The sequence below is a fragment of the Scyliorhinus torazame genome, chromosome 9 (genome assembly GCF_047496885.1).
Source record: "Scyliorhinus torazame isolate Kashiwa2021f chromosome 9, sScyTor2.1, whole genome shotgun sequence".
Lineage (NCBI taxonomy): Eukaryota > Metazoa > Chordata > Chondrichthyes > Carcharhiniformes > Scyliorhinidae > Scyliorhinus > Scyliorhinus torazame.
Window position 1 is genome coordinate 61,918,164 of NC_092715.1, and position 21,391 is coordinate 61,939,554.

Consider the following 21,391-nt stretch of genomic DNA (forward strand, 5'->3'; position numbering starts at 1 on the left):
ACAGGGAAATGGATGCTGCTGAGACTGCAAGGAAAAATGTCTGAAGTTAAGTCCCAGATCCTTCGGGTGGGGAGGGATCCAAAAGCCAGAGAGGTTGGGTGGAGGACCAGGTTTCGGAGGGCAGACGGTCATGAAGGAAGGAGGGGGTGTTGACACCTTGTGGGGGGTGCCTGATTCATATAGCCCCCCCCCCCCCCCATATGATCCCCCCCCCAACACTTCCCACAAACAACAACCTGTCTAATCCCATCCAACTGTCCACATCAACCATAATATGGCATGGGCAGCACGTTATCCTGGTTGGTAGGCTTATTGCCAACAAGCCTAATTGACCTTTGATTACTTACATATGGCAGGTGGACTGAGCACCCACTGTATTTTACTTGCCTTCTGCCAAAAATACCCCGAGTGGGGGCAAGTAAATTTCAGCCCGTTGGACATCCCCGCAATAGAGTCCAACTGATTTGAATCTTTACGGGCATTGTCATTAATGAAAGTAACTCTTTCACAAAAGACTGTAATCACAACTTCCTCTTGATAATTGGCCTTCGCTTGGTGCGTAACCTTTCATCACTCACACACATTGGGCAATGTAGGGCTAATGTCAATTCTCGAGGATGTACAATACTTAGTAAAATAGAGACTATTGCAATGATTCATAGTATAAATTTTATGTAGATTTTTTTAGAGTTCTGATGAACCTTTATAAAATAATGGTTTGGCCTCAACTTGAGTATTGTGCCTAATTCTACCACAATATAGGAAAGATGTGATGACAGGAAGGACTTCAGTCACACGGATAGCTCAGAAAAGTAGGGCTTGTTCTTCTGCATGAAGAGAAGGCTGATCGGAGATCTGATCGAGATGTTCAAAATCATGAGGGATCTGGGCAGAGTAGATGGAGGGAAACTGTTCCCATTGGCAGAAGAATCGAAAACATGGGGACACGGATTTAAGGTGTGAAGATATCACCAATTTTAAAGCTGCATTTTAAATAGTGAACACAAAAGTGGCATCGTGGTTAGCACTGCTGCTTCACAGCATCAGGGATCCGCATTCAATTCTGACCTTGGGCGACTGTCTATGTGGAGTTTTCACACTCTCCCCACATCTGCATGGGTTTCCTCCCACAGTCCAAAGATGCTAATTTGCCCCTTAGGTTAGGTGGGGTTATGGGGAGAGGGCATGGGCCCAGATAGAGTGCTCTTTCGGAGGGTCGGTGCAGACTAAATGGGCCAAATGGCCTCTTTATGCACTGTAGGGATTCTATGAAAAGCTTTTAAGATGCCTGCAGCATACCATGTGAATTTCAGCATTAGAGTCTGAAGTATATCTGCAGCCAACACATGATTAAATGTGGACCTGAATGAAGGAACCGCAGTGCCACTTTTGAGAAGCACACGTCTCATTATTTAAGGATAGACCAAAAGCTACAGACCATGGGGTTTGCAGACAACTCCCGTCTCCACGTTTCACCAGGGACTAAAGAGACAGCAAAGCTCAATGGCTGTTAGACGAATGTGAAATGAATCCCATTGAGTTTTTGTTATTTTATAATTGCTCCTCATTAAAACACAAAGAGCTTGGCTGTTTCAAAAAGCCACAACGCAGGATGTTTATCAGTCTAACATACCACAGGTGAGACAGCTATATTTGGTGCTTGCTTTTAAACAGTAAGAATCAGCCTTGCAAAGATAGAGGAACCAGCAGAAAGCCATTGAACCAACTGCAGTAACTAAGCAGCTACAGTAATGAACAGCCAAACCTTAAAAGTGGAATAAGGACTCTCTCCACCCTCCTCCAACTTCAAATGCACCTTGAGAACCAACCCCATGGCAATCAACTACAAGAAGCCTCACATCTTTCGGAGAATTCTCAGCTTTATAAGACATTTGTTCCAGACAAAGCATCGACTCATACCCTCCGAGGCAAATAATAAATAACCTTCTTTATTTTAAATCTTACAAAATAGCTTCCTGCTGGGATTATTTAAATTAATTCAAGCAATCAGGGTAAAAATGCATGCACCTCACACACAAAATACTTTGATCACAGACAACAAGAAAATGCACAAATTCTGTTTGTAGCAGGTGAATGGCAACAGGAGGAAAGGCGCTTTTATGCAGCAAATGTGTTAGGATCTGGATGCAATGCCTGAGCGCAGATTGGAGACAGATTCAATTGTGGCTTTCAAGTGGGCATTGGATAAGCTCTTGGTGCCATTTCAATCTAGACAAATGTAGCCAAAGAATCATCTGCAATTAAAGCAGACCATTTCCAACCTTGATATCGTACCTGATCTGGAGGATCTTAACCACATTCCCATCGCATCACCTCCTACTTCCACCTCTGTAACATAGCTCATCTCTGCCCATGCGTCAACTCGGCCACTGCTGTAAACTCCAGCCGGACCTTTGTTACCTCTAGACTTTGAGCATTCCAATGCTGTCCTGGGCACTATCCCATCCACCACCTTCCACAAAATCGAGCTCATCCACAACTCTGCTGCCTGCATCCATACCCACATCCATTTCATTCATCCATCGCCCTTGTGGTGACTACCCTACATTCGCGTTCAATCTGGCAAATCTCTTAAAATGTCCTTTACAAGATTGAGGGGAGATCAAATTGAGGTATGTAAGATGATAAAAGGTATGGATAAAATATACAAGGAATGGATGCTTCCTCTTGCTGGGCAATCTAGAACGAGAAGTCATAGCCTCAGGATAAGTGGTAGCAAATTTTAAACAGAGATGAGTTGAAACTCCTTTTCCCAAAGAGTTGTGAACCTGTGGAATTCACTATCCTAGAGTGCGGTGGATGTTGAGACAGTGAGTAAATTTAAGGAGGAGTTCGACAGATTTTTAATTAGTAATGGATTGAAGGGTTACGGAGAATGGACAGGACAGTGGAGCTGAGGCCATGATGAGATCAGCCATGATGTTATTGAATAGTGGAGTAGGTTGGCGAGGCTATGTCGCCTACTCCTGCTCCTAGTTCTTATGTTCTAAGAAAGAACTATTCTGTCTAATTCCACCTTCCAGCTCTTGGTCTGTCACCCTGTAGGTAACAGCACCTCAAACAGAAATCTGGTGCTTTGATTAATAAGGGGATGTCTTGATTAATAAGGAGATCAGGGGTTATGGGAAAAAGGCAAGAAAATAGGAATGAGGATCATATCAGCCACGATCGAATGGTGGAGCAGACTCGATGGGCCGTTTGGCCTAATTCTGCTCGTATATCTTATGGTTTTATGGTCCTTCCCTGTTTTCAAATCGCACCATGCTTGAACTACTCCACCCCTATTTCTGTAAACTACTGGCCCTCTGAGATGTCTGCACTCCTCCAATTCTGGCCTCGTGCACATCCCTGTTTTTAATTGCTTCGTCATTGGTAGCTTTGCCTTTAGCTCTGTATTAGCTGTGGCTTGTTTGGTAGCATTTCTGCTTTTTGAGTCAGAAGGTTTCAGGTTCAAGTCCCACTCTAGGACTTAAACCAGGACTTGGTCTGTCACCCTGTAGGTAACTGCACCTCAAGCAGTACTTTGGCTGACACACCAGTGCAGTATTGGGGCAGTTACTTTTGGTGTCCTGGCTAATAGCTATCCTAATTCAACATCACAAAAAACAAATGACCTGTTCAACATCACATTGCTGCTTGTGGGAGCTTGCTGTATGCTTTTTTAAAACGTGCATACATAACAAAATAAATGTGACCTTTACTAACCTATTCATAGGGAAGGGAAATTGTTAGGGCAGTATTTTCTTCTGGCATACTCCTGTGATGTCTGTGAGAAAAACAGTCAGGGGTATATTTTCTGTTTTTGTAAAGACATCTTGCAAACCTGAGCCATGCCTGGCACCTCATCAGTCTGTGTACCACTCTTGTCAGAAGTTGCCTATTTCAACTTCATCCTTGAGAAAAGATTATTGCTGACATGGCTCCATGAGGGACTAAAAATCAATAATATTCTTTAATGATCGCAAACATGTTTGGTACAAACACTAAGAGCACAGCACTCACTGGATACATTCCGTCTTTAAACATTTTGTAAGGTACAGTAAACTAAACCATTGTCAATTGGCAGAGTTTACTCTTTGGACCTTTAACAGATTTTTGTCACTTCAGAAGTGTGGCACATTAAAGCAAAACCTCGCACTGCACATTTCAGACAAGAATTTCAGTGTAATTACCCAAATTACAGCACGCGTTACAATTATTTTCATGTATGATTATAAAATTATTGCAGAAGGCAGCTAAATATGAAACTTGTCAAAGGGCAACAGAAGGAAGCCAGATGTGCTTTCAAAAATGAATAGAAAATGATGTCCCCTTTTACAATGTCAGCTCTGAGACTCTCAATTAAAAGCTGTACTATACATGTCTGCTCTGTTATAGGATAATTGCGATTTCTTTTGTAAATCATTTGGGATCACATTTAGTTTAAAATATTACATATGGAATAACTATGTTCAATTTTTCTCGCGGGATGTCTATCGCAGTGAAAAGACCCATGTATGAGTTACTGTTTTCTACCTTTTTTGAAGTAGAATATCTCCCGTGTGTTTATTTATTCTACCAGTGAAGCAGAGACAAAGGAAATATAGCTGACAGGACATACTTGAGAAATGTAAACAGTATAATTTATCAAAGATGTGTATCGGGGTGAGGAGGAAGATGGTATGAAATTCTTACACCAAATCAGTGACCAGGAATGTAAAACAAAATAAGTTACAGTATTACTAAAATATTTATCAAGTTGCAAGAGCTAACTGGAATTGCTTCATTTGCGATGTAATTGTAATTGCTGACCCTTAATGTAGCTGTAAAGCTTTATGTATCAATGGCTGTTCAGCTTTAGTGGCCTAAGTGTTTAAATTGGAATCTAGTTAATATATGTGGTACAGCTGATCTCTGGTCACTCCTTGGGTGCATACAGCTCTTGTTGTATGAATATTGTACCTCCTCCCCTTCCCAGGAACACAATAAACCAGGTTTCATTCTCTTGACCTCTATGTTAATAATAATAATCTTTATCATTGTCATAAGTAGGCTTACATTAACATTGCAATGAAGTTACTGTGAAAATCCCCTAGTCGCCACTTGATGTACTGTCAGTTACCACGAGACGAGAATGGTGGAACAATCGAGGCTTTATTGAACAAGATGTTGTGCCTCCTGTAGCTGGAACCAGAATGGCTCCAGCTCAGGAGAGCAAACACTTTTATACGCCGCCTGTTGGGCGGAGCCAGCAGGCAGGGATTTACCATCGTACCTCTAATATACGTGCAGTGCCGTATATAATATACCACTAGTGGTGTTCACCACACCACTCTCTGGCACCTGTTCGGGTACACTGAGGGAGAATTCAGAATGTCCAATTCACCGAACAACACGTCTTTCAGGACTTGTGGGAGGAGACTGGAGCACCCGGAGGAAACCCACGCAGACTCGGGGAGAACGTGCAGACTCCGCACAGACAGTGACCCAAGCGGGAATCAAATCTGGGACCCTGGCGCTGTGAAGCAACAGTGCTAATTACTGTGCTACCGTGCCGCCCATAGTCACCCTTTCTGGAAAGTGAACTTGGGATCAAGCTGAATTTTCATACTCCCCAAAGTCGAAAGCAAAATGTCTGCTAGCATTCACCATTTCAGCTTTAAACATAAAGAATGGCCATTTGGCTGCGAGCTGCCCGAGTCAGTACACCCAGGGCAGCAAGATTTGTGAACAACCCTTGGATCAAATGGCTGGATGTAGGGATATAAATCAAGATGACAATATTGTGTGCATTTTAAAGTAACTTGTTTCTTCTTTCTTTCAGGCCTCTTTCTAATTCTTGGTCTGATCCTGTATCCTGCTGGATGGGGTTCCCAGAAGGTGGTGGACTATTGTGGACCAGATGTTTCACCTTATCGGTTAGGATTCTGTTCTCTGGGCTGGGCTTTTTACACAGCAGTCGGTGGCACTGTCCTTACATTCCTCTGTGCAGTCCTATCCGCACAAGCAGAAATTGCGACATCTAGTGATAAAGTGCAGGAAGAGATTGAAGAGGGGAAAAATCTCATTTGCTTGCTGTGAGAAAACACCTCTCGAGCCTCTGTTTTTTTTTTACTTCATGAGAAGTCTTAATCTTTTTTTAGTTTTTGAAACAGCAGGAGTTTTCGCATCTTCTTTCCCACTGAATTTATGAGGCAGTGATTTGAGACTGAATTCCACCTCAAAACTTACAGAATTAGACGTGCCACATACCAATCTACAGCTGTGATTGGGGGGGTGGGGAAGAGTCTGAAAGCTGTTCCTTCATCCTGGACTGTTGGGTGTTTTCTTCTTTTAAAAGATTTTCTGCGATGATGCTGCACAAACTGGGACATTTAACGAGTTGTCAAGACAAAAACTTTCTCTCATCACCGAGGGCATGCATACAAACAATGTTGGATTTTAAAAACGCCTTTTAAATTTGTCAAGGGAAAACATTTTCCACTGTAAAGTTTGATTTTGTGTGAGATGCAGCCTGCACCTTTTAATATGACATCCAAAGTCATTTTGAAATGGGTGCAGCATAAATCTCATTTCCAACTTTGCCAGTACGTTTCACCGAAACCAGGTGCTCGCAAAAAAGGACAGTGCAGTTCACAATTTTATTAACCAGGTGGTCTTGCTTCATCATAAAGAAACCACCCAAACAATTTAGATAAAATGCATGAATTGTTTTGCCTTGCCATTCACACTGGGGAAAAAGTGGGGGGATTTTATGAAGGCAATAGGAGTCTTGGCTGCTGGCTACAATCATCTTCGTGTTGCTTCTTTCAGGGAAAGCCCATTAAATTATGAGCCAATCAAGTAATTAACAGACTTCTGCACTCCTTCCATGGGTTCAGGGCCCTAGGAGTGGAAATTTCTGCCGACTGAGAGCTGCTGGCCAATAGGAGGCTGGCCTTTCTTTTGCTCAGCAGCACCACTAGGAGTGGAGGTGGCTACTGCAGGTAATGCACTCATCCAAGACCCAGGATTGGAATCATGCAGGCCAGAGGGAAATGACTACGGGAAGGGTTTGTTTGGGGGAGGGGGAGGGATGGCGGGAGTCCATGGGAAGAGGGCATGTAAAGGGCTCGGCCACAAGAGAATGGGCTCTCAGCAGGCACCCTCCATCCCACCCTTTGATAAGACAGAATCACCCTTCCCCTCCCAGGAGACCACAACCAATTCGCACAGGTTTGTTTGTTGTGCTCACTGCATTACAACAGACCCGTCTGCCAAGTGGTGATGGGCTGAAGTTATTAAGTGGGCATAAATTGCCCATATAAGGGACACGTGTGGCGGCGAGGGCGGAAAGCCTGTCCATGGGCCTTCCTGCCACAGTCTTCATCAATTGGAGGCAGGAAGGTGTCGGGATCCCCATCCACTACCCAATGAAATGTCCTCCCCTGCTTCAAACCTGCCACGGGGGAGGGAGGGGCACTTTAAACACTGCCCGTGATGCATGTTAAGGACGCTAGACTGGTTTGAACATTTATCCAAAATATTGTTGAGAGTACAGTTTTGTGAAACAAATGGTCCAAAGTATGTGGAATGCAAAAGTGTTATTAGGTAATGGTAGTTTTGAAAATCTTTACTGGTGCAAAAGAAGTTTTTGTTAACTGATTTTTATTACAATCATCTTCGTGTTGAAACAACGGCATATAAAAAGATAGCAGGTCACAGCAGGAGTTTCAGGACATAACACCGTGACGTAATTGTTGTTGGGGCTATCGTGACTGCTTCAGGTACAACTCATTCATCTCAGCAAATGTCCATGGTCAGCTGTTATATGCCAGCATGAAGCTCAGATCCAGTGAATTATGAAACTGTCCCACTTGAAGAAAGCCACGTTGTTGTTTATGAGACCAGCAGTCAGCTCCTGTCATAGTGCCAATCACTTAACCGCTGTGCTTAACTGTTCTAATTGTATTTCCTATTCTGATGCTATTTGTAATCTACTCATTCATGCATTTGCCAAAGAAAATGCCTAATACCACTATGTTTGACTGAGAACCCTTGTACCTTTAATATTATAGGGTATTGCCAATCATCAGCTATTTTACGTAACTTGCCATTTTACCAGCAATGTTCAATGCAAATGAGCACTAGGAATACACAGTGTCATTTAGCCTTGTGGAACACTTCAATCTTCATCCAGTGCCAGTTAGATATGATACAGTAAGGTGCAAGAGCTTGAGAAATCTGGGGTTTGATTTTAAGAATCACCTCCAAGTCATTTCATACAACCATCCCTTTATAGAGCTAGATGTAGCACTTTCCAGACCCACAAACTCTACATCTATAAGGACAAGGACCACAGATAAATGGGAACACCACCACTTACAAGTTTCCCTTCAAGGCACACACCATCCTCACTTGGAGCGATATGGCCATTCCTTCTCTAATGCAGGGTCAGCATTCTGGAACTCCCTAACAGAACAATGGGTGTTCCTACACCAGATGGACTGCAGCTTTCAAGAAGGGCTTGCAAGGACACCGCCACTCAGGATCAATTTGGGATGTGCAATAAACGCTGGCCTTGCCAGTGATGTTCACATCCCATGAAAGAATGAAAAAAATTATGTTCCTCAAAAATGTCAATATAATTTATTTTGTGAAACACGTATATGGCACACTTACTAGTTGCACATTGAAGAACGACGAGCAGGAACAACTGGAATCAGGAAACAAAATAAATGTTGTGCCATTCCAAAGCTGGTCAGCTTTGTTATCTGTAATGTACAAGCACCAATGGCAAAGGTGCATCCAAAACCTAGAAGTGTTGCTACAGAACTAGACTATTGTGGAAGTAACTAGGAGGGACAGTCTTCTTCTAAGATGCATAGGCTGCATGCAAATAAGAAAAATGAATGGGTTGCAGAAGCTGGCTTGCCAAACACTATCTGTACTGTTAAACCTGTGCTTGCTCTTTGTGATTATATAATGACCACATTTAAATGAGAAAGATCATAATTTTTGGCTAATGTTCATTGTTCAGTAACCCATTGTGTTTAATATTATGTGCCATAGTCTTTTGTAAAATTTTAACCATTATTTAAAATTAATACACCATGTGTGAGATATGTGCAATAATTGATTTTAAAAATTGACATTGTTTATCGTGCATGTGTGCATGGAAGAAGAAGAAGGGGTTTTGATTAGGGCTGATGTGATGAGTCTTGTCCATTTTAATTCACTGGTGCCAGTACATAAAGCTGAAGTATCCCAAATCCAATCAAATGTTTGCCATTTCTTAATAAATGCAGTATTACTGGACAAGTGATCGTGGTGTACATTGGGTCATGGTGAAAGTGGAACAATCAAATAGTCAGAGTTCCAAATTCCTTTCCCATCAACCAGGCCACCAAAAGTCATTGTTGGGTAAAACAGATGTGCCAAAATTTGTGGCTGGAAGGAGGGTTGCAGATGTGTCACTGACACCGCCATGTTCCTGACCTTAGTTATACTTTGCAGGAGTAGTCAAGGTGGAGACCCAGAGCCTTCCCTTGAAAAGGGCACGGTGAGGAGAATGGCTGGAGTGCTTTTACTATGGTGTGTTGTGGGACTTCTAGGGACCAACAAGGAGCAGCATTGATAATGGCCGGAGAGCCTTTCGGGCTCTGTGACTTTTCTTACAATCAATACACCCTCACAAAATGGCAAAAGCAAAACTCACAGAAATTGATTTATGCAATGTAATTTTATTTTGTACCAAGTTTAAAGTAAGTTTTATTAAAGGTTATGTGGATAAACGATACAACATTCAACCATTAGTTATGACCAAACATTTTTAATGACTAATTTCTGCTATATCTATATTGACCTCAATAGCAGAAATCAGGTCCTGCTACCTTGTTGGATACTGAGGTACGAATTGGGAAACCCAATGTAATGAATTTACAGAGGAAGGTTTTATTCAGTCCTCAAAATTATTTGCACACGATTTACACTGTAATGATTGGACTCTACCATCATGATGAAATACTGTGATAGTTAATTGTTAAATGGCCAGTTGGAAATAACGCTGTTTAGTAAGGTCTCAAATCAGTATGGATTAAATTCCTGCTCCAATGTAGTTTCCCTGTTTTCAAATGGAGCTTTTTTGAACACAGGCCCCAAAGCTGAATTTCATTATACTTCATGATTGTAATTGTATACAAATTGCAGGAATATTATTGAAATTAATTATTGGGATGCCAGTAACCACTATTACTAAACTGCTGAGTGATTGCAAATAGTTAACTGTAACCAAACCTGTCATGTCTGGAAGTTGGGTGTTGCTATTCAGCGGACTGACCCAGGGAACAGTCCCAGCTGGCCATTTACCCTCTGACTTACCTAATGAAAGAATTCAGCAATGCTGTAAGGATTTCCTCCATGTTTCCAAAATGCTGAGAATTGGAGAACAAAATCGCTTATTAAAGCTGTTTGTGTTTCATACTACACCCTGGCTTTCTGTTTCATACTGTAAGTTCTAAAATGTAGCCCTTTCTTTCTTGTGTTGTAGTTCAATATTATGCAGCTGCTTTCTCTACAAATAGTATTCTGCAACTAACCAGGATGACAGCTACACACACAAAAAAAGAAAACATTGGAAATACACAGCCGTTCTTCAGAATCCTGAAAAACAATGGGTTGGATTCTCCGTTTCAGCGACTAAGTGCCAGCACCAGCCAAGCATGTGTTGTCTTTTGCAACCAATTAATCAGCATGAAACCCTCACCGAATCTGGGACCGGTGAGGGGTTAGCACCCGCGCCGGGTGAAACACCTGCCTTCCGTGCCGAAAATGACCGGAGAATGACCGGGTGCCGGGCCGCGCATGCGCATGGCTGAAGACCTCAGCGGTCACGCTATTCCAACATGGTACCGGCCATGCGCTGACCCAACCCGCCATCTGCGACCCCACAACCCAACCCCTGGCCATCTTCCACCAGTGCCCCAACCCTCGCAGAAGACCCCCCCGGCCAGTGGCATGGATCCCGGCCGAGTGTGGCGCCGCTGGACACGGTCTGCAGCTGCCACGTCGGGTTCCTGCACGGCTGAGACCACACGTGTCCCGTGCCATCGGGAACTCAGTCCATCGGTGGCAGAGCATCACGGATGGGCCGGCCGGTGTCGCGCCAACGCTGTTTCAGTTTGGAGAGGGCGGAGCATGTCTGACCAGCGTCAAACAGGCGCCGGCCCCGATTTCGGCTTCGGGCAACGGGGAATCCCGCCCAATGTGAATATGTAATTGTGATGAATGGTTACTGTGTTACTGTACCCTTATCATCATGTAAGGTGATGTCCCCTTTAAGACCGGGCTTGGAACCCTGGGGGACTCCGGCTCCGCCCACCAGGGAGTCGTATATAAAGGGCCGCTCTGTAGGCGGCACCAAGTAAGCACCCGTCTCGGCATGAGGCTAGTTCTCAGCTTATTAAAGCCTTCTTTACCGTTTTACTCTCTTGCGTCGTTATTGAGGGTACTACAGTAATATATGCAGTTCCACTAGAAACTGCCAGGAGAAGGACAGCTGAAAGTGAGCCTTTCTATTTACCGATACAGACTGGCCTGCTGTATATTTCTCGCATTTACTGTTACTATTTCAGATTTCAACATTTTCAGACTTTCATTTTGTTTGATTTGACTATTGTCATGCCCTTAATTTTCTGTGGTTCGGCAGTGAATATTAGTTGTGTCACCAGTTGAAGGCCTGGTTGAGTAAAGTAGTTCATCAGGAAAGCAGCACTGTAACCCAATATCTCATCAGTTGCATACAGCAACAGCGCAGTAACTTCAATATAGCCTGTGGATTACTGCTTAATATTTTGCAGTAGAAAGGGAGGCAAATAAGCCAATCCAATTGACCAGTCAGCCCAAGTTACCTCTGCATTTTCTGGTAGGCCATGTAAGTACAGAGTGATTCATTCAATGTTGCCTCTTTATTTTGAATAATGGAACTTCTTGTGTGTTCATTTGGACCGTATCCTGCTGTCCATATCAGAGAAAATCCTGCCCATTATTTTAAAACTAAGCACCCTTGTTATAAATTGCCCCACAAGGGGAAACATCCCTCAGCATTTATCCTGCAATCCCCTTCAAAATCTCGTGGGCGGGATTCTCCTTCATGCCGCACCCGTTTTCTGGTGTGTCGCACCCCTGCCAGCAGCGGGATACTCCGTCCCGGCAGCCGGCCAATGGGACACCCCTACACGTCGGGAAATCCACAGGCATGAATGAGCTGCTGGCAATGCGGAGTAACCCACGGTGGAGAAAACATTCAATTTCTTTTCCTAATTATTTGCTACACCTGCATGCTAACTTGGGATTATTGTTCAAGGACACAGATTCCTCTGTACTGGGGCATTTTGTGGTGCCTTACCATTTAACCAATATTCACTTTTTCTCTTGCATGTTGCTCAAAAGAAAGATATGTTACTGAAGCATTTCGACTCACACTCAACAGGACAAATGCAAGGCCAAATTTCAAATGATCACAACAATTTATACTGAAGGGGGAAAAGGTGCTGATTGGTCGGCAACCTGACTCTGATTGAGGATGTAAGGCTATGCATCAACCAAAGTACTTTAATAAATTTGCCAAACATGACTTCCTGTTCACAAAGCTATGTTGACCTAAATTCATGTTGACCCGGCCCAAATTTATTATAATTTTCTAAATATTCCGCTGCTACCTCCTTAATACAGGATTCTAGTCAACAGTTTTTAGACTAACTTTAGCCAACTCTGCCATTGTACCCTTGTAATAATAATAATAGTCTTTGTCACAAGTAGGCTTACATTAACACTGCAATTAAGTTATTGTGAAAAGTCCCTAGTCACCACATTCCGGTGACGAATGTGATATAAAATAGTTACTTTAGAGTTACTAGTTAATGTAATGTAGAAATAAGCCACTTTGATTCTTGCAGTTAGGGACAAAGGAATTTGAGACCGCATGGAAAAAGCAGGAAGAGGTGTGTCTATGAGAGTGATGCTGCATTGATAGGGGCCAGAGAAAGGGATTGGAAGTGAGCCAATCAGAATAGATCGAACAGGTCAGGAGGGACATAGGCTGACCTATGTCCGTCGAGTATGTGAAACTTGATACCATTTGAATTGATTTTGCAGAGATCCCTTTGTCTTTTAGTTCAGTCGTTTTCTGGGATGTAAGAAGCTGGATGTCTCTTACATTTCTGTAAGATGATTCAAGCTTGCAAGCTAAATAAATAACTTCTGTTTACGTGCGAATCCGTCTCAACTTTTATTGAGGCCAGACTGACAGAGAAAGAAATTTGGAGATTTACATTTGGTGCCGAAAACCGGGATTTCTCTGGGCGATCCTGATCCAACTGCGAAATCAGAATTAGACTGATTATGAACAGGAAGATGGGGAACAAAGGGCCCTCAATGTAGAACTGGAAAACGACCGCGCATTGATTGTTCCCCTCTTCTTATCGTCTGATTAGTCTGGTCACTCGCGGTTGGCACAGAAAGACCGCCTCGACGAAATCACAGGTCAGTCTGGGGATTAGCACTTTAATTGATGGGATTTCATATTGTTGTTTCGGCTTGGGTTAGGGTTCAGAGGCTGATGGGACTTAAATAATGAAGGTTCAGTCTATTATCAGGGTTCAGAGGCTGATGGGACTTAAATAATGAAGGTTCAGTCTATCATCAGGGTTCAGAGGCTGATGGGACTTAATTAATGAAGGTTCAGTCCAGTATAACTGTTTTAAATCTGAAGATGGTTCAACTCTATGTGTGAGTGTTTTAAATATATAGTTGATTAAGCTAAAATTGTCTCCTTGGACTGTAAAGTTCCGAGGTCTAGTTGAGATTGTGAGGAATGCTGCATATTGGTTGAAGCAGAAGTCTCTCAAAGGGTTAACAGCAGCAGGCGGAGTTGAAAACAGACAGTGCTTCTCACTCAGGCTTTGAGATAACAGCAGCAGCCGTAGTGTAATCGGATACCTTTCCTTTGAGTCAGTGAACACCAGCAAAGTTACGTTTTGAATTAATTAAAGGAAACCAGTGGGTTTCTCCACCTCTTTGATAAAAGTTATTATTTTCGAAAGCAATTGATTGAAATTGCCAGAATCTTAAATTTTACTTACTTGAAATAAGGTTTATCTCATTTTATCTGGAGATTAATAGAAACTTAAAGAAGATCATGGACACCATTTTAAAAAGTGTCAATCTGGAGATGATAGTTGATTTTGCTAATACTTATGTGTATGTAACAGAAAAAAAACTTGTTAAAAGAAAAATTGTTAAGATAAAGAAATAATTAAGTTGTAAATGTTATACAAGTTTGTGTTAAGCAAATTGTAAATTTAGTTCTGAGTTGAGATCAGAGCTAAGCTTGCAAGTTGCAGTAATTCAATTTGAATTTTCAAACATTTTTAAGTTTAAAAAAAAAAAGAGAGCAAATAGAGAAAAGAAGGACACAGATCTTGAATGCGTTGAATAGCACATTTCAAAGGCCCATAAATCTTTCTGTTATCTTAGACCTAAAACCTAGGAAGATTGACGAGCCATAGGAATTTCTGGGGCGTTTTAATGAAATCTACCGGGGGCAGTCAGGCGATTTGCTGTATCAAAATGGTCAGAATTCCCCTCAATACTGTGCTATGTTAATGCATTGCCTACCACCTTCTGTGGTTACTGCTGTGAAATGTAATAACATGAATTGGACAGAGAACGACCCTTCCCAGATGGCAAGGGCAGTCAGATTTTACTGGAAGGAGGGTGTAGGCCAAGAAGGAGGCTCAGTTACAAAGGTTAAGACTGAGTATGTAATGAAAAAGGATGATCTGCGATCCCAACAAGCGGCAGAAATGGTAGTTTACCAGCAGGAGCTCCAATATAGTGACTTTGGGTGGGTGGATCAGCGAAGAGGAGGATGAGACAACAGTGCTATATTTCTATCACCCCCCAGTGGTGGACGTTAGACATTGAACAGTCACTGCATCACGTTACCCTGGCCTATGACAGAACTGGACGAAACAGGGAGTTGGAGGACAAATACCGGCCATTACTTGAGACCGAATGGCCAGTCAAGGTTACAGCCACAGTCACGGGAAAAGAAGGTACAGCCGATTTTGTTACAATATCACCACATTTATGGCCACAGTCAGCTTCGGTAAGCCCTCATATTACACGTCAGGTCCATGACCAGTACCATGCCAGGGATATGGGGCGAATGGTCAGCATCTTACCGCAGCTCGTCAGAATAGGTATGAGATATACCTTTTGAACAATCCACGTCTGACATTTAAATACTGTACCACTATCAATCCAGCCTGTTTTCTTAGTGGTCCCCCTGTCCATGAAGACGCACCTGGCCACGACTGTTTAGCCTTGATTCAGGAAACTACCACAATAAGGGGCGATTTGAGTGACATTTCGTCAGAACAACCTGACATGATTATGTGTGGTCAAATATCCCACCGGGGTTTAGTTAATGACCTACTGCAGGCCCTCCTTCTGCCAGCGCAGATTTCCGTTATTAAATGCGCTGCCCACACGAATGGTACAACCCCAGTTGACGTTGGTAATGAACGAGCAGATTGTGCAGCGCGCACAGCCGCACAAATTCAGCAAGTGATGGTGCCTAAAATGTTAAGTCAGACTAAACGATCTACTATGAATGTGTCTGCTTCTGACAAGCCAATGCCAGACGTCATAAGGTTACAGGAGGACGCTCCTGAGAGTGATAAACAAATGTGGAAACGGTTAGGTTGTACATATGATTCTGTTTCCTCTTTATGGACCACGCCTGCACATCAGACTTGTATGTCTGATGTACTGGCTTTATGGGTGATCGAATGTGTACACTTTGCAACTCATTGTGGGGCTCGAGGGACTAGTGATTTGTTGCTGGACACTTGGTGGCACCCTAAAATGCAGGGGTTGGCCCAAAGTATCAGTAATCGGTGTTTGATTTGTCAGCAATATAACACCGGAAAAGGTATCCCTTGTGGGAAGGGGCAAACCCCGTTGCCCAGTGGTCCCTTTGAGACGCTCCAAATGGATTACATTGAGTTGGAAAGGTGTCAATGTTACAAATATGTTTTGGTCATTGTGGATGTGTTCAGCAGATGGGTTGAGGCGTATCCGACTATCTATAGTAAAGCTGCTACTGTGGTTAAAGTTCTGATGCGGGAAATCATTCCCCGGTACGGTATACCAGCTCAGTTAAGTTCTGATAATGGGCCTCATTTTATTGGACAAATTAACAAGGAGTTTTGCTCCCAGTTGGGCATACGCCAGCAGTTACACTGTGCTTACAGACCGCAGGCAGCCGGGGTGGTTGAGAGACACAATCAGACCCTCAAAACTAAATTGGCTAAATTAAGAGCAGACACGGGACTGACATGGCTTAAGTTGCTCCCCGTTGCACTCTTCCAGCTGCGGGTTACACCTGCGGGACCAGCCCGGCTCTCTCCCGCCGAGATTCTTTATGGCAGGCCTCTTAGAACTCCTTGGAGCCTGCAGGTTCCCAGACGGGTTCAGTTTCATCAGATGACTGAAGAAATGACCACCTATGTTCTAGCCCTTACGCAAGTGCTCAAGGAACTCCATGGCCCAGTCCGTGCGGCTCACCAGCCATTGCCCCAGTACCTAGCTCACTTTCAGTCCAGCCCGGTAGTTATGTCATGGTCAAAAATTGGACTAGGAAGGGGTCGGAGCCGCGATGGGACGGGCCCTTCCAAGTTCTCCTTACCACCCCCACAGCAGTTAAAGTGGAGGGGCGAAGTGCTTGGGTCCACCTACATCACTGTAAATTGAGTCCATCTCCACTACTGTAAAAGGTCGGATACTAACCTGCCTCCCTTCTCCAGTGCTATTTTACAGGTGTGGAGCATGATGGAGTGGCTACGCATCGTCTGTCTGATATTTGGCCTCACTTCGCTTGGCGTGTTATTGGCGATGGACATGGAAAAGGGGAATATTATGTATCTGTGTAGCCCCAACCAATCTACAAGGATACATCACCTATGCAAAGGTGATGTTCTTCACTGCCCCCATATACGAGGACATGGTATCGACTCATGGAAGGTCATCAAAGCTAAGGAGAATGCGGGAGTCATGAAGAAGCTGCACCGGTCCCGGCGATGGGAAGGGAACATTATATGGACATTGCCTTGTTTTTGGAATACATGTAAATTTGATTTTGGATGTGTTAAAAGTGGTACAATAAAGGTAACATCAGGCTGTCAGAAGAGTGTAGGAAGAGACCATGAGAAAGAGAAAGGGACTAGAGAGAGGACGGGGCGTGTGAGAAGGGAAGTACAGCTAGAACGTAGGTTACCGGGAGATGCACTTAAGTTAATTAAAGGCCAAACTGAGGAAAACCCGGGTAGTATGAATCTCTTCTACCAGATTTACCACCGTCTGTATGGCCAGGGACGGGTTGTCTGCTACCCAAACCCCGCAGCGGTGTCTAGGTTATTTTCTGTTTCACCGCTTTGGGGCACTCCCCAAACGGTGGTTTATTGTCAGCGTTCCGAGCCATTGCCCGAGCACGTCACTCTTCCTTACGATCCAGATTCAGCACCACCGGCTATTTGCCTTCCCCTCCCTCGGGATAATTCCCATTCACAGTACGATAGGCTGCGACGGTGGAGGGCGTACATACCTAGCCACTTCACTCCCAATAGGGATTCCCGGTCGTACGAGAATTGCTTCAGCAGTGAAGGATACGGCTGTTTGCTGGTAGAGGTGGACACAAATATAACATGTCTGTTTCCCACCTGTACGGACAGGAGGTGCCATATCACCCAGGCGTCTGGCCAATGCGGTTGTTATAACACCACTTGCGTTCCATTGAACGCTGGCCTCCAGCTCCTTTGTGGCTGGGCGAATGTCTCTCATATCACTGTTGGGAATAGGGCTTTCTGCATTGCTGGGCGGCCCGAATGGGCATTTCAAAATTGGATAAACTGGGCTACTGGGAGGTCCTTACGCAACCGATATGCTGATTGTGATGCTAGTCTCCACACGGAACAAGGATAATACTTTTTATTTAATGGTACGGCGACCAACGTTTTGTCACCCCATTTCCCCGCCGAATTGCTATAGGGACTCTAGTCCCTACCACAGTCCCCTGCCCTTCGGCGTGGAACCTGCATAATCAGTTAGCACGCCGGGCAGTCTCTGCTGAATTTTGCGAGAACTGGAAAAAACCTCAGGTTCTTGCACCCAACCGGGGCCACTCAGCCGGGTGGGGCATTCTGAGCGTATTGACACTGGGAGGTGTGGGGGGTTCCTTGGCTGTTAGTGATCGGAATTATTTTATTTGCGGCCTTACCATCTTGGGAAATGAAACCTTGGGAGCCCTCGGGGTAATAACTAAGGAGTTGTCTCAGCTACGGTTGTTTGCAATGCAGAACCGGTATGCTCTTGACTATCTTCTGGCCCGTGAGGGTGGGGTATGCGCCATAGTACAGGGCAAGTGTATCATGGGTGTTCAGGACTTGACCGCTAACATTACTACATTTATGGATCGCATACGGGATCACTTGGACGGGATGCAGGATCCTGACTCTTGGGGTAACTGGGGATCTGGAGGATGGAAGGACTGGTTGATAAATATGGCCATGTATCTAGTGGTAGCTATCGGCTGTATCTTTGTGGGCCTGGCCATCCTTAAATGTGTGATGGGTAGAATGCGGGGTGCACTAGATCAGATCACCGCCCCAATCACCGAGAAAAAAAATTTAACTGTTAAAATCCATGAGGGTGAGGCAGATGAAGGGGGGCTAAGACAGGAATTGGAAATGCAGCGACGGATCTTTTTAGATGAGGGACCGTAGCTATAGATTGGATAGTTCGGTTATCATGGAATGATAAAAGGAGGGAATGACGAATGTGATATAAAATAGTTACTTTAGAGTTACTAGTTAATGTAATGTAGAAATAAGCCACTTTGATTCTTGCAGTTAGGGACAAAGGAATTTGAGACCGCATGGAAAAAGCAGGAAGAGGTGTGTCTATGAGAGTGATGCTGCATTGATAGGGGCCAGAGAAAGGGATTGGAAGTGAGCCAATCAGAATAGATCGAACAGGTCAGGAGGGACATAGGCTGACCTATGTCCGTCGAGTATGTGAAACTTGATACCATTTGAATTGATTTTGCAGAGATCCCTTTGTCTTTTAGTTCAGTCGTTTTCTGGGATGTAAGAAGCTGGATGTCTCTTACATTTCTGTAAGATGATTCAAGCTTGCAAGCTAAATAAATAACTTCTGTTTACGTGCGAATCCGTCTCAACTTTTATTGAGGCCAGACTGACAGAGAAAGAAATTTGGAGATTTACATTGGCACCTGTTCGGGTACACAAGAGGGAGAATTCAGAATGTCCAAATTACCTAACAACAACACGTCTTTCGGGACTTGTGGGAGGAAACTGGAGCACCCAATGTGAAATTGTATCATCTTCTGTTCACTCTTAACTGGAGGATCATTTATTGTGAGGTCATTTATTATTTCAATATCATTACACATTACCGGATCTAAAATTGCCTTCACTGGTGCATTTGATTTGTTCAATCTAAATGAAGATTAAAATCTACCACAAATATTGTAGTACTTTTGTTAAAAGCACCCATTATTTCTTGACTTATACTCTGTCCAACAGTGTAACTACGATCCTTCCGCAGTGTAACTACTGTCAGTAACCCATAAAACCACTCCCACCACTTACTTGCTTTGCTATTTCTTATCTCCACCCAAACTGATTCAGTGTTTTGATTCTCCAAACCAATGTCATTTTGACTATTGATCTCATTTTATTTATACATTTAAAGTACCTAATTCATTTTTCTTCCAAGAAGGGGAAATTTAGCATGGTCAATTCACCCACTCCGCACATCTTTTGGGTTGTGGAGGTGAGACCCACGCAGACACGGGGAGAATGTGCAAACTCCACACGGACAGTGACCTGGGGCCGGGATCGAATGTGGTCCTTGGCGCCGCGATCTCGTTTTTGATTAGCAGAGATACCCCAACTCCTTTCTTCCTGTCCTTGCAAAATATCAAATACTCTTGAATATTCAGGTCCCAACCAGAGACACTTTACAACCATGTATCTGCAATAGTGATCATATCATTTTCAGTTAATTCGATTTGTGGTATCAACTCAGCCATCTTGTTACAAATTCTGTGAGCATTCAGATAGAGCCTTTAATTCTATTGTTTTAGCATTTTCAATACTCTGGTCTGATTTGCTGGAGCACGCTTACATTTAAAGGCTCTATCGCTTCCTATCACCCTCTGGTTATAATTATCCACATCATTACCTGGCACGATTGCTTTGTCCATTCTCTTTAACTTTCTAAATCTCCCCTCATGTGTATCCCCTACTATTTAGTTTAAAGCCAATTCACAGCTCTAGTTGTACAATTCACCAATACGCTGCTCCCAGCGCAGTTCAGGTGCAGGCTGCCCAACAGTACAGCTCATTCCCCAGTCAGTGTCCAATGAATTGAAACCCCATTTCTCCAACGCCAATCTTTTTAAACCATGCATCTGATTCTCTGATCTTACTTCCCCTATGCCAATTTGCTTGTGGCTTAGGTAGCAATCCAGAGATTATTACCTTTACGTTTCTGCCTTTTAATTTATTCCCTAGTTGCTCATGCTACCTCAGCAGAACCCTACCTATGTTGTTGGTATCCACATGGACCACAGCAAATAGATCCTTCTTTTCTCACTGCAAGTTCTTATCCAGCCTCAAGATGTCCTTTACCTTGGCACCAGGCAGGCAATGCAGCCTGCAGCTTTCACAACTTCGGCTGCAGAGAATAGTGTTCAATGTCCTTTAGGGAAGGAAAGCGCCATCCTTCCTTGGTCTGGCCTTTTTGTGATTTCAGACCCACAGCAACATGCTAGAATGCCGTCTGAAATGGCTTCGCAAGCCATTGATTTGTATCAAACTGCTACAAAGTCTAGACAGAATGAAACCGGATGGACCTCATTGCGAGAGATTCGAGTACAGGAGCAGCGATGTCTTGCAATTATACAGGGCCTTGGTGAGGCCACACCTGGAATATTGTGTGCAGTTATGGTCTCCTTGTGTGAAGGATGTTTTTGCTCTAGAGGGAGTGCAAGAAAGGTTAACCAGACTGATTCCTGGGATGGCAGGACTCATGTATGAGAAGAGATTGAATGGGTTAGGATTGTATTCACCGGAGTTCAGAAGAATGAGGGAGGATCTCATATAAACCTATAAAATTCTAACAGGACTAGACAGGGTAAACGCAAGAAGGATGTTCCCTACGGTGGGTGTGTCCAGAACCAGAGGACACAGTCTGAGAATGGAGAGTTGACTATTTAGGACAGATGATGATAAATTTCTTCACCCAGAGAGTAGTGAGCCTGTGG

At 43.7% G+C, this 21,391-nt stretch overlaps 1 protein-coding gene across 7 annotated transcripts in view; it reads left to right on the plus strand.

Annotated features, from left to right (window-relative positions):
• The window catches only part of lhfpl2b (LHFPL tetraspan subfamily member 2b), a 272,180-nt gene extending 261,716 nt beyond the window's left edge, over positions 1 to 10,464 (plus strand). For all 7 annotated transcript variants that reach the window (XM_072516001.1, XM_072515999.1, XM_072515998.1 and 4 more), the window contains one exon: positions 5,825 to 10,464. In XM_072516001.1, coding sequence (XP_072372102.1) covers positions 5,825 to 6,081 — 257 coding nt within the window. In that variant the 3' untranslated portion in view covers positions 6,082 to 10,464. The remainder of the gene's footprint in view (positions 1 to 5,824) is intronic.
• The last annotated feature ends 10,927 nt before the right edge of the window (positions 10,465 to 21,391 follow it).